Source organism: Culex pipiens, chromosome 2, assembly GCF_016801865.2.
Source record: "Culex pipiens pallens isolate TS chromosome 2, TS_CPP_V2, whole genome shotgun sequence".
Classification (NCBI taxonomy): Eukaryota; Metazoa; Arthropoda; class Insecta; order Diptera; family Culicidae; genus Culex; species Culex pipiens.
The window spans coordinates 2,287,631-2,301,502 of record NC_068938.1 but is presented as its reverse complement, the minus strand read 5'-3'; the positions used below and the strand labels follow the sequence as shown (position 1 = coordinate 2,301,502).

Here is a 13,872-nt window from a genome sequence, read left to right as displayed (position 1 = left end):
GGACCAGTTCCGGAGAAATTTGTGCAGTGCAGCAGTGTTGGCCATTGCTGTGCGGAGGTGAACGACTGCGACGAGTTCAACGACCGCTGGCTGGAGGTCAACGACCCAGAGTTGACCGTCGACGAGCTGCAGTAGGACGGTGAAGAAGGTGCTGTTGGATTTGGAGGATTCGGCGGCGGTTGCAGTTCGGCGGTTGGTGTTGTTGCTGCTACGGTTGCTGTTGCAGTTGGTGTGGACGATTGGACGGACGGAATTTCGAGCTGCGGACGGATTGCGGATTCAAAGGGAAGTAGAAGTGGTCTGTGGCTTGGAGCTGATGCATGCGCTGCCAGCCATTGCAATTTGCATTGATTTCTTTATTTGAGCTGTGGTGATCCACAATTAAACTGGTTTGAACTGAAGTTGATGCGATTTTTATTGAGCTTGGGTTCTTGAGTGTGGTGAAATTCTCCCTGTGATTGACGGTTCTGGGGTCCCTGGCTTAGTGGGTTGGTCTTGTTCTCTGTCATCTGTCTTCGAGAGGTCGCGCGCGTCGGGTTTTCAGGTGTCAATTGTGGTCCAAGAAGTGCATCGCGATGACTACGTTGCGGGAGTACCAGATGCAGGAGAGGCAGCTTCGTAGTACGCTGGAGATGACGAAGAAGTTCGTTGATGGCTTCAAGGATGGCGAAGACGAAGCTCAGATCGACGTGCGGCTGAACATGCTGGATGATGCGTTGGCGAAGTTCTACGTCGTGCGGCGCAAGATCGACGTCCTCACTGATGTTTTCGGTGTTGATGCTGCTGGAAAGGAGAAAACACCAGATGTAGAGGAGCACACTAAGGCGATATGGGAGTTCGAGAACTTGTACTGTGAGTTGAAGGCGAAGTTGCTGGCAAAGCGGAAGGAGGAAGCACCCACGCAAGCGGCACCTGCTCAGGCGAAATCGACTGTTTCGCGCGTGAAGCTGCCCGAAATCAAGCTGCCGTCGTTTGGAGGAAACATCACCGAGTGGATTACTTTTCGGGATTCCTTCAAGTCGCTGATCCATAATAGTGAAAACCTTTCAGATTTCGATAAGTTTACTTATCTTCAGTCTTCACTGTTTGGAGAAGCGCTTGCTGAGATCAGCACAGTGCGCGTGTCGGATACAAACTACCAGGTGGCGTGGGGCGTGCTGGAGAATCGCTACGGGAACATGAAGCTGATCCTGAAGAGCCATCTCGACGCCATCTTTGCTGTTGAGCCCGTACGAGACGAGTGCTTTGAAGCGTTGAACCATCTGCTGAGCGTGGTGGACAAGAACCTGCAGATGATCAACAAGCTCGGGGTGAATACTGAGGATTGGTCCATCCTGCTCGCTCACGTTGTCACTAGCAAGTTGGACGCCGCAACATTGCGCCACTGGGAGGAACACAACAAGAAGTCAAAGGAGTTCGTGAAGTACGAGACGCTGCTGGAGTTTCTGCGGGAACAGTGCGGAGTGCTGCAGACGATCGATTCCATGAAGAAAGCTACGAGGAACGAGCGTCGCCCGCCGAAGTACGCGTCAAGTCACGCTGCGTCTGCTGAGCCAAGCGGATGCTTTTTTTGCAACGGACCTCAGCACAACGTGTTCCAGTGTTTTGCGGTCAAGAAGATGAGCTGTGCAGAGCGTGTCGCGGTTGCCAGGAGGAATATGCTGTGTTTCAACTGTTTGCAGCCTGGTCACGTCGTGGAAAAGTGTACGAGAGGATTTTGTTCGATGTGCAAGCGGAAACATCACACGCTTCTTCACGAGAACTTTGGCCAAAGGTCGAACGCTGCCGCTGCAGGCCCGAACGCGTCGCGACCTCATTCAGGGAACACACCATCCACACACTACCCACAACAGAAGACACAAAGCCAAACCCGTCACACACCCACTCAATCTACACAAAACCCTACACAGACACCAGTCTCGCAAAGCTCACAACCACAGAGCTCACAGCTCGCCACAGGCCACACAGCAGCGTGCAACCTGTCGTCGTCCCTTGTTCCAAGTCGTACGGAGGAGGTTCGAGAAGTGTTGCTGTCCACGGCTGTTGTACGGATTTGCGATTCGCGAGGTCACACCCTGTTCGCTCGAGCACTGCTTGACAGTGGCTCCCAGCGAAACCTGATGACCAAGGAGTTCGCGCGCAAGCTTAAATGCAAGCCGCAGTCCGACTACCTGCGGGTGAAAGGAATCGGCGTTGCAGAATCCACTTCCACCTTTGCGGTGACCGCTACTGTTTGCGCTCGTTCTTCGGCGATTTCGGAGTTCGCAGCATCGATGAGGTTCCATGTTTTGGCGAAGGTCACGGCGAATCTGCCGTTCAACAACATCGATGCCGAGCAGCTGAGCATTCCAGAGGACGTGAAGCTGGCGGATCCGCACTTCTACCGTCCTGGACCTGTGGACATGATCATTGGAGCAGAACATTACTATGACCTGTTGTCCGATGGTAAGATGAAGCTTGGAGAAGCAAGCCCGACGATCCAGAACACCGAGCTCGGCTGGGTGGTGTCTGGCGTTGTCAACGGAGTAGCGGCGAAGCTACCACGAGTCGTAGCGAACCAGAACTCAGCAGAAGCAGAAGCGTTGGCGGAGATCAACGATTTACTCGCCAAGTTCTGGGAGTTGGAGTCGTGCCAGACGCCGAGTACACATTCGCTCGAGGAGAGCGCCTGCGAGGACCTGTTCAGGGTGAACACCGTGCGCGACGAGACTGGTCGGTTCGTCGTCAGACTGCCGAAGAAGCAGACGATCCTGCAGAGTCTGGGCGAGTCGAGGTCGATCGCGATGAAGCGGTTCTACGGGCTGGAAAGGCGGCTCACCGCTAATCCAGAACTGATGAAGCAGTATTCTGACTTCATTCACGAGTACCTGGAGATGAGACACATGGAGGAGGTGAAAGAAGACACGGAGGAGAAGCAAGCGTACTATTTACCTCACCATGCTGTGCTGAGACCAGACAGTACGACCACCAAGCTGAGAGTAGTCTTCGACGCCTCATGTGCTACTTCGTCAGGAGTCTCGCTGAACGATGCTTTGATGGTAGGACCGGTGGTCCAGGATGATTTGCTGACCATCATTCTTCGCTTTCGTTTGCGGAAGATCGCCGTCGTGGCAGACGTCGCAAAAATGTACCGCATGGTGAACGTTCACCCAGATGACCAGGATCTGCAGCGGATTTTGTGGAGGGACTCGCCGAGCGAGCCTGTACGCACCTTCAAGCTCACCACGGTGACGTACGGAACGGCGTCGGCGCCCTACCTGGCCACGAAATGCTTGCGCACGGTAGGAGAAGAGATGGAAACCACACATCCGCTGGCGGCGAAGACCATCAAGCATGACTTTTATGTCGACGATATGCTCTCGGGAGCCGACTCGATCGAGGAAGCGCAGAAGCTGGTTGGAGATACCAGCGAGCGGCTGATGGCGGCCGGGTTCTTGCTCAGGAAGTGGCGAAGCAGCGACAATGCCGTGCTGGAAGCCATCCCCGAGGAGCTGCGAGACGAAGGAGGTGCAAAAGAGTTGGACTCGTCAACTGCCGCTGTGAAGACGCTGGGTCTGTTGTGGGACTCGAGCAGCGATGAGTTCAAGTTCAAAACGCCGACGTGGAATGCCGCTACGGTGTTCACGAAGCAGACGGTGCTGTCAGACACAGCACGCATTTTCGATCCCGTTGGACTGGTCGGACCAGTTGTTGTGATCGCCAAGATCTTCCTCCAGAAGCTGTGGAAGAAAGGAATCGATTGGAAAGAGCCGTTGCCAGAAAATCTTGTGCAGATTTGGGAGGAGTTTCGACGAAACATGATGAGCTTCGACAACATCACTGTGCCACGTTGGGTTGGTTTCAGCCTGCAGTGTGTCAAGCTTGAGCTGCACGGATTTTGCGATGCGTCGCTTGAGGCGTACGGTGCGTGTTTTTACACGCGCAGCACCTGGAGCAACGGTGGCGTGTCGGTCAACTTGCTGACGTCGAAGACTAAGGTGGCGCCGATGACCGACTTGAAGCGACGAACCAAGGAGGAGACGATCCCGCGACTGGAGTGCTCGTCAGGACTGTTGATGTGCCACTTGCTGCAGAAGATACGCCCATTGTTTCCGGTCGACATCGAGATCCATCTGTGGACGGATTCGATGGTCGTAATGAGCTGGCTGGCGTCCGCACCATCTCGCTGGAATCCATTTGTGGCAAATCGTGTGTCGGAGATGCAGCACCTGAGCAAAGGTTGTGTCTGGCACCACGTACCCGGTGTGGAAAACCCAGCGGATCTGCTCTCGCGAGGCATGATCCCAGCATTGCTCGCGTACGCATCGCTGTGGTGGATTGGACCCACATGGCTGTGCCTAAGTCCAGACAAGTGGCCACAGACAAGAAACCCCACGCAGGAGGAGTTGGAAGCTGCACTGCTGGAGCAGAGAGCGTCGTACGCCTGCACTGTCCAGATTCTTCAGCCGGAGCAGCTGTTCACGCGCTATTCGTCGTTGTTTGCGCTGATTCGAGTCACCGCGCTCTGCCGCAGATTCGCTCACAACGCTCGACCTGCCAACCGTGAGTGCCGAAAGAGCGGGTACATTACGCACGCCGAGCACGAAGCGGCACTGCTGGATCTGGTGAAGCTGGCGCAGAAGGAATGCTTCCCGCATGAGCTCGCAGATCTAGAAAAGAAGGGAGAAGTAAACGAGACTTCGAAGTTGAACGCGCTCAATCCAAGGCTCGTGGAGGGCGTAATACTGGTTGGCGGCCGGCTACGAAACGCTGCAGTTTCAGCTGGGAGGAAGCATCCGATGATTTTGGACAACCACCATCCGCTAACTAAACTGATTCTACAGCACTACCACCACAAGTACTTCCACGCTGGACTTCAGCTGCTGATTTCTAGTGTGCGCGAGCGGTTCTGGCCGCTGAGCGTCCGGCGCGCAGCGAGGCAAGTCATCTTCGAGTGTGTGCCATGCTTCCGAAACAAGCCCAAGGTGCAAGATCAGCTCATGGCCGATCTACCCCAAGAACGCGTAAATCCAGCTCCACCGTTCCTGAAAACGGGTGTGGATTACTGCGGACCGTTTCAGCTGTCGTACCCCGGTCGGAAGGCGAGACCTGTCCGATGCTTTGTAGCTGTGTTCGTGTGCTTGGTCACGAAGGCAGTACATCTCGAGGTTGTGACCGACCTCACCACACAAGCATTCCTGGCGGCGCTGAAGCGATTCACCGCGCGGCGAGGAAAGCCGCAGCTGATCATGTGCGACAACGCGAAGACGTTCGTAGGAGCGAAGAGAGAACTGGACGACCTGGCGAAGCTGTTCTGCGATCAACAGTTCCACGAAGCGGTGGTGAGAGACGCGGCGAAGGAGAGCATCGAGTTCAAATTCATTCCGCCAAGATCACCGAACTTCGGTGGATTGTGGGAAGCAGCGGTGAAGTCGTTCAAGACGCACTTCAAGAAGACGATTGGCTTGCGAGTGCTGCAGCACGACGAGTTCGTGACTGTGTTGGTGCAGATCGAAGCATGCCTGAACTCTCGCCCCCTGACACCCCTCAGCAGTGACCCGAACGATCTCGACGTCCTCACCCCAGGTCATTTTCTGGTCCAAAGACCACTAGCAGCGGTGGCAGAACCAGACCTGGCGGAAGTCCCAGAGAACAGGCTGTCAGCGTGGCAGAGAACGCAGGACTTTGTGCAGCAGATCTGGCGGAAGTGGTCGACGCAGTACCTGTCGGACCTCCACAACCGAACGCGATGGACGAGACAGCGCAACAACCTGTCCTGCGGAATGATGGTGCTGCTGAAAGAGGAGAACCTGCCGCCACAGATGTGGCACCTAGGGCGAGTGACCGACATTCGCATTGGGAGCGATGGCAACGTGCGCGTTGCGGTCGTCAAAACGAAGGACGGAGTCTACGAGAGAGGAATCTCAAAGATCTGCATCCTTCCTATAGCAGACAACTTCCAAAACACACAAAAAGAGAACTAAACATCGAGGTGCTTTACGCGCCTGCGGGGGTGCAGATGTGCACTCCCGCACACCAGTTAAGTTTATGTATTGTAATTCTTGAGCAAAAAGTAATCCTATTTCTTTTCTGCCAGCGTTGATGCCCATGTTCCCCTGCACCTGTTCGCTGTTGTCCCACTCGCTCTAAGGTCCGTATCTCTCCAACAAACCGTCAATCAAGGGTCCCATCACCAACCGCATCTACCCGCTGGACGCATTCCAGGGGATTGGTCTAGTCGCACTAGACTCGGCGCAAGCGCGCCCGGAGACCGGTGGTCTCCCATGTCAAGCAAACAGTAATGCTTTTCTGTTTTCTACCGCCAGAAAAATCGCTCAATTCGTGCCCATGGGGGCACGCGCAAAGCCACGATCAACTCAGCAACCGAAAAACCTGCAGTAATTCGGCCGCTGGAGTCACCCTGCACCGGTCGTCGTATAGCTTGGCCAGCCTTCCCGACGATCAACGCAGTCGAAGCATCGCACAAGTCGCACACACACCGTACGTCGCACGTACGCCGCTCATCCACCCACACTGTCCGCGCCAGGGCAGTAGCATCGGTGCCAGAGGCACCCGCGGAGGCCACGGTGGCCTCCGTTCCAGGCGAGTCTTATTTTTCCCCTGATTTTCTTGGTAAAAAGCCGCCTATGTTCGTTCACAGAGTTTCCTGTCGTCGAGGACGACCATCCGAGGATCGAGAACGAGATTGCCGCCGTCAGAGACGCCCCACGGCAAGCAGCAGCCCTAAAATGCAGCGAGAGACGATTAAAAGCACCGAAAACTGACCTGAAAGTGAAGAAATTCGATCAGCAGCAGCAGAAACACCACGAGCAGCAGCAGCAGAACGGCTAGGTCATCAGCTGATCGGCGAACAATGAGGATGCACCTATTGTGCCGAAAAATGATGCACCGCGATCGAAAGCGAAAGTGATAATTTTTCGTTGCTCCATGTATATTTGTTTACATTTAGTTCTTGTAAGTAGTTGTTAGGTGTGTTAGATGTTAGGTGTAGTATTAGTGTCATGGTCAGTAGGTTGGGTTTGAAAGGTCTTTCAAGGCGGCCGGGATGTAAAGAATTGGTAGAGGTAAGCAAAAGAGACGACTAATGATGTACTGTGGTACGCGCGGCTGGTGCTACCCCGCGCGTACTAATTCTCGCCTGTTTAGGTGGCAGTTCTGAAGTCGCTCTTTCTCTCTAATTTAAATTTTCTCTGTGGTCCCACTCTCACCAAATTAACCCTCCCAGCTTACTGCGATCGGTGGCGCGAAGATGCACCGATCTGATCCATGTATGTTTGATGTAATTAGAGTTAGATCCCAATAAACGTCCGTTGGAAGAAGTTCGGTCTGTTTGCGAGTGGCAAATAAAAGTTTGCGTTTTAAGTAGCCCGCCGTGTTTGATTTCCTCCGGAACTAGCCAGAGTGATCCGGACCCATCCGGTTCTGTACAGATATTAATTTCACAGCAATCGCTTATATTCCTACCGAAACATTTGCCATCTTTTGATGCTGATTGAATTCAAATTAATTAAACAGCACTTCACATCAACTTCGGAATGCACGAAATGGCTCAACGTGTGTATGTGTGATCTGTTTCATACATTCATCCATATCTGCCTCGAGGCGATTACATTCGAGTGGTAAAAATAATTCCATAATTGATGTACCTCCGTCCCTGTCCGTTCCCACCCTCGCAAAATGCATTATTCATGAACTCCCGCGCTCTCTCACGAAACACAGAGTTGAGGAAAAACAAAAACAGAAAAAAACACTCGCATATTTTCCTACTTAATATTTGAACATCGTTGCATTATCGTTTATTTGTCGAGCATCATCGCGTGTGGTTTGGCGAGTGTAAACAGGGTTGCCAATTTATGCTGAGCAGCGTGAACACAGGAGCACCAACCACCCACCCTTCTGGAAGCTATTTTTTCAGCTGCCACAATTCTCAGAGCTTTCACTCCGAACCTGGTTGATGGGTGGTGGCTGGTGGGTGGTTGGCGCTGCTGATCGACGATGCAGAAAAAGTGCTGAACGACAACAGCTTACAACAGCATGTGCAGCAAAAAGGGCTTTTTTCCCGGAGTTGGAGCACAAAAGTGCATCCGACGGCGATAGCGACGGGGGGGTTGAACTCTGCGATGTAATCAGCCGCGAAATGGGAACTTCAGACGAATAATCAATGTTTATTTATGACGGGAGAGGGCGAATTGGGAACGCGAAAGTTTACACAAACTGATGCATTTTCGAATCCCCCTCTGAGAATACATCACTGTGGCTGAGTGGAAATGGAAAGATGCACTAGCATCATCGTCTTGGTTATCCTGCTGGCAGTTCGTCGGTTTCATTAGCATTATAACAGCAAATTAGCGCCGTTCTAGTGCTGTGGGTCAGGTGTGTAGGTGAGGGTTTTGTATGTAGCATCACATTAATAAGAGAATTGCAAGTTTTAGACTAATAACGACATTTAAAAGTCCACAACAAATTATTACAATGGAAAAAAGCAAACTAATTCAATTTATACTTCCAACTCACGATGCTCCAGATTTCATGCAAAAAAATTGAATAAAAGTTGGTATTTGCTATTTTCGAGCATAACATTTCAAACATTGTTAATCACGACAATGATGTAAGTCATTTCTGCTTAACTGGTCATCAAACTTGGAATGTACAATTATAAAACAATTTCAATTCATATCATCTGAGCATCTGTTTTCTTTAAACTTCCGCATTTTCGGGAGTTCTAGCGAAATACGTCAAGTATTACTGCTATAAATTAAATCAAATTATTATAGTGGATGGAGAGGGGAAAATTCTATACTTGAAACAAATACTGTCCAGACTCGATTATCCGAAGCTTCGATTATCCGAAGACTTCAGATAATTGAATCACGTTTTTTCTTGTTTTTTTTCATTTTTCTTGTTTTTAACATCAAATTCTCTTTTCGGTGACCCCATTTAAGTCATATTTGAATAGTTAAATAACAAAATGCATTTTTCGCAACTCCGCTGCATTTCACACTTTTCCTGTCCTTCTTGAGAACGAAACGGCCTACTTTTCCCTACCAAAAATAACAGAATGGAAAATTAATATCTTTCGATACCAGCACTGTAATGGGTGCTGAAAAGTTGAACTTTTCAACACTAGTATCGAATAGTTACATTTTTCAATATTTTTTCTGTTTTGAACGATGAATTTACTAAATACATCTATGTTTGACATAAAATTCCATTCATGAAGTGTTTTTCAAAATGGCAAAAAATGTTGTAAGCAACTCGTTGCAAAACTTGTTTTTTTCAGCACTCGGTAAAACTCGCTGGATAAATGTACAACTAGTGCTAAAAAAATCTTCTTTTCGCAACTTGTTTCATAAACTACTATTTCAATATTTTATCACCGCCATTTTGTCCACCATCTTGGATTTAAAAACTCTTTATCACTTTAGCGTAGTTTAGGGGCCAAACTTATCTCGACAATAAAAAAAAAAACATTTTTTTATGATTCAATTAAACGAAGATTCGATTATCCGAAGTGAAATTTTTCCGAGGCCTTCGGATAATCGAGTCTGGACTGTATTGATGGTTTCTTTGATCTTCCAATCCTCGATGTGCTTTTTGTAAACATGTTAAAGTCCCTTATTTGATTGAAAAGCAAAAATAAGCGATTTAAAATGTTTTTGAATAGACAGCAAATGATTTAAAATGTTTTTTGTTTTCCGTGAAAATGTATATTTTTAGCCATATTTTTCCCCCGCTTTTTTTTGAAAAAATACGAAGTAAAATTTTCATTGGCCTCACTCAAACAAATATACAAAAATTGTCTAAATTTTTAGAAATCTCTGCATACAAAGATTGGTTAGATCTAAAATAAATACTTTTTTAGTGACTTCAAAAAATAGTTCCAATTATGCAAATAAAGCGATACACATTTTTTTTTGTGATTTTTAATTTAACTTTTTGTCACTAAAACTTGATTTGCAAAAAAACACAATTTTTTATATATGTTTTAGGAGACATCATATGCCAACTTTTCAAAAATTTCCAGGTTGTGCAAAAAATCTTTGACCGAGTTATGAATTTTATAATCAATACTGATTTTTTGGAAAAATCGAAATATTGGTCGCAAACACTTTTCAATTTCATTTTTCGATGTAAAATCTAATTTGCAATCAAAAAGTACTCTAGTGATTTTTTGATAAAGTGCACCGTTTTCAAGTTAAAGCCATATTAAGGTATTTTTTGAAAATAGTCGCAGTTTTTATTTTTTTTTTAAATAGTGCACCCATTTTTGAAAAAAGCTGAGAAAATTGTCTATATTTTGCTTTTTTGAACTTTGTTGATACGACCCTTAGTTGCTGAGATATTGCCATGCAAAGGTTTAAAAACAGGAAAATTGATGTTTTCTAAGTCTCACCCAAACAACCCACCATTTTCTAACGTCGATATCTCAGCAACTTATGGTCCGATTTACAATGTTAAAATAAGAAACATTCGTGAAATTTTCCGATCTTTTTGAAAACAATATTTTCAAAAAAAATAAATTAAGACTAACATTTCAAAAGGGATAAACATTCAATATTATGCCCTTTTGAAATGTTAGTCTTGATTTAAAAAAAAAAGTTTCAGTGACAAAAAGTTAAATAGAAAATCACCAAAAAAATTTAACGTGTATCATTTTTTTTTCAGTGTAGTCCTTGTCTTTATCCATACCTACTAGATTGCCGAAGACACCAAATCGATCATAAAATTCCTTCAAAAGATACAGATTTTTGAATTTTCATACATCATTTTTGTATGATCAGTAGGGTGCCCAGAAAGAATGACCTCCTGCTCTACAAGCGGAAATCGTTTTTTTGGGTAATTTTAAGCTTTTTTTGTAAATTTTGAGCGAAATTAGTTGAGATTAACCCATTGATACCCGAGCCTAAAGTTGGTGAAAAAAATGTGTTTCATACAAAAATGACTTTTTTAAATCGCTAATAACTTTCCAGGATCAAGTTTTACAGCTTTGGTATGTTCTACAAAGTTGTAGAGCATTAAATTTCCAATGAGAATCTCACTTTTGGGAATATTCGGATGAAAGTAGCGTTCCGTGGATACCAAACCGTAAAAAGTTGAGTTTTTCATATTTTTTTTTTAATTTCAATTTTTCCCATACAAACTTCACCTTTGAGAATCAATGGGTAAATGTTGACCAATTTTGCTCATATTTGGCCCATAGTTCTAAAATAGCTCAAGGAACAATATTCAGCTTGTGGAGCGAGGTTTTGAGAAAAAGTCCCATATTCTGGGCACTCTAATGGACAGCTGCCAAATTTGTATGGAAAATCAAATGGACAAACTAATGATGCAAAATGGCTTCTTTGGGCATACCGAAGGCACCAAAAAAGTTTCAGCCGGATTAAAAAATATAAAAATTAAAATAAAAAAAACGATTTCATAGAGAACTGCTCATTTTGCACAAAAAAAAAACGGTGGAATCATAACTGTTATAATGTATAAAGCAATTTGTGATACTTGTTTGCCCCTCCTCAACGTTGACCAAGAGGACAAAAACTATGATTAACAAATATAAATTGGATTTTTTATTAAATTATAGTCTTTAAACCCTCACACCAACCCTGACCGTTACTTTCATCCAGCCAGTAGCATCTACCTCTGCTTGATCCCGCTTCTTGTGTTGATGTTGTTGTTTTGCTCAAGGAAGTTGCCGTGCCTGCTCTGCCGGAAATGTGCATAAACTGCACTACTTCTCACCGAACTTCAGCCTCACAGTGAGTGGGGTTAGAAAAGCTCAAAAAGCCCCTGCAACCATCATCAGTCGAGTGGAGTCAACCAGCCGTATCATCTATTCATCCTTTCGCAGGAATCGTCTATTCATTGGCATTTACTCTATAGCAAAAGGTGGTAGGATCGTTGTTATTGTGAGTGTGTGGTTTACATTAGCGGCAATTATACAGTCCTGGAACAGTGGGTTTATTCATTCTGAACCCTTCTAATTGACTGGTAATATTCTGCCCCTCTAGTTTCTATTCAACCATGATGAATGGGATTCCGAATCTTAATTCATTCGTCAACGTTCGAACAACGACCGGTTGATGTATTCCTCTTTTGATGGCAAATGAAGCACTTTTTCCGTCATCGCAAATACTCAATGAGGCACGCACGCAGAGAGAAAGTCGAGGATTTATTGCGCAAAATATCACATTCGAACAAACGATAATCGGGACGCGCGGTGAAAGCTCCTCGTCCAACTGAAAAGGGGTTTTGCGTGATTTTGGTTGGAGAAGGTCGTCCCTAGAATTTATGCTCGGTGATGCGTGATCAAATTTCAGCATAGTAAATGCCCCGCATAAATCACATTCCCTAGAAATCGTAAAAGCTCCGGGAACCGAACCAGAACCAGCCAGGGAACGAATCGGAACCGGGCATGTCAATGACAAATTTTCAGTGATTTATTCGGGCTGAGCTTTGATTTCCCCCCTTTGTAAAAAGGGTGGGGAGCCGGAAGTGACGACGACGACCATCGGCACTGATTGCGACGAACGAAAGTTGATGCTTGAAACGGCGTTCTTTCGCTTCCTTTCAAGTGGACGTTGATTTTAGGTTGTTAGTAAGTGGGTGGACTTTTTTTCAATTTGAGCGGAGGGATGTTTCTTTATAGAAGGGTATTAGGATAAGCTTAAATTTTGAAGATTGTATTGACTTTAGAAAAGTGTAAAATCAATGTGAAAACTCTAGTAATCATAATCTATCGTTATTGCACAACCTGTTCATTTGCTATTAAAGAAATTATATTCAAAAAAATAATTTAAAATTGAATCCACCTTTCAATGCAGTTTACAAAGCGGGTACCCTGCGGTAAAACGGAACCGTCGTGTTTTGGTCGCTATATTTTAACAGGGCAAACCGTAAATACAGTCGACTTTCTTGTTGTCGGTCTTCTCGATATTAATGTTGCTTACTCTGCCAATCAATTTTTCAGTCCCTTCAAAAAGCATACTTGGATTTTTTCTTTCTATAATTTGATACCTTCCGCTCTCGACGGTCAATATCGATATCGACACAGAGAGAGTCCACTGTATAACCATACCATTTATATTTTTGTTATACTTTTTGCTTCAAATGATGCACACAGTAGCGATCAATGCCGTAGAAAATTTCTCTTGTTCAATAGAATAAGTCGAGCATCAACAAATCCCGTCTTCCAAATCAATTTATCCCACTTTTTTATCCTATGAAGTAAAAAGCAAATTTGGTAACGATAAAAATTATCGCCGATAATGAACAATAGCTAATATTTAAAATCTTTCTAAAATCGACTTAATCATATGAAATTTGCAATGCTTTCACTAAGAGTTTGTTAACTAAGTTTCAGAGCAAAATATGTAATCAAAATTGTTCACAAAATGCCATAAATTTTAAGTACTCAAAATTTCCAAATATGCGATATGGGTATCAACGAAGCGAAATTTTATTTGCTTTTTCACTTTATTGAAGTTTTTTTTTTGAAAAATGCTGAAATTTTCACAATTTACCGTTTTCTTTGGATAATATGGGTTTCAAACGAAGTATTTTTTATGCTTTTTCATTTTAATTGATCTTTTTTTGTAAAATATAAAAAAATATCACAAGGAACCGTATTTTTCGAAAATACTAAAATTTTCATAATATGCAATATGGATATCAAACGAAGTGAAATTTTGTTTGCTTTTTCACTTTATTAGAGTTTGTGTAATATATTAAAATTTTCAAGATTACCGTATTATTAAAAAAAACTACTTTTTTTAAATTTGCAGCATGAGTATCAAAAGGCGCAAAATTTTGTATGAATTTGAATGTACGTATGAAGCTTGTAAAATTTCGCTTCGTTTCATAACCATATAGCATATT

General features: G+C 45.3%; 1 protein-coding gene across 1 annotated transcript; it reads left to right on the top strand.

Annotated features, from left to right (window-relative positions):
• The first annotated feature begins 575 nt into the window (after positions 1-575).
• Positions 576-6,831, top strand: LOC120417306 (uncharacterized). The gene is made up of 4 exons (XM_039579257.1): positions 576-5,885; positions 6,163-6,256; positions 6,306-6,575; positions 6,641-6,831. The coding sequence occupies exons 1-4, from the start codon at positions 576-578 to the stop codon at positions 6,829-6,831; spliced, it is 5,865 nt and encodes a 1,954-aa protein (XP_039435191.1).
• The last annotated feature ends 7,041 nt before the right edge of the window (positions 6,832-13,872 follow it).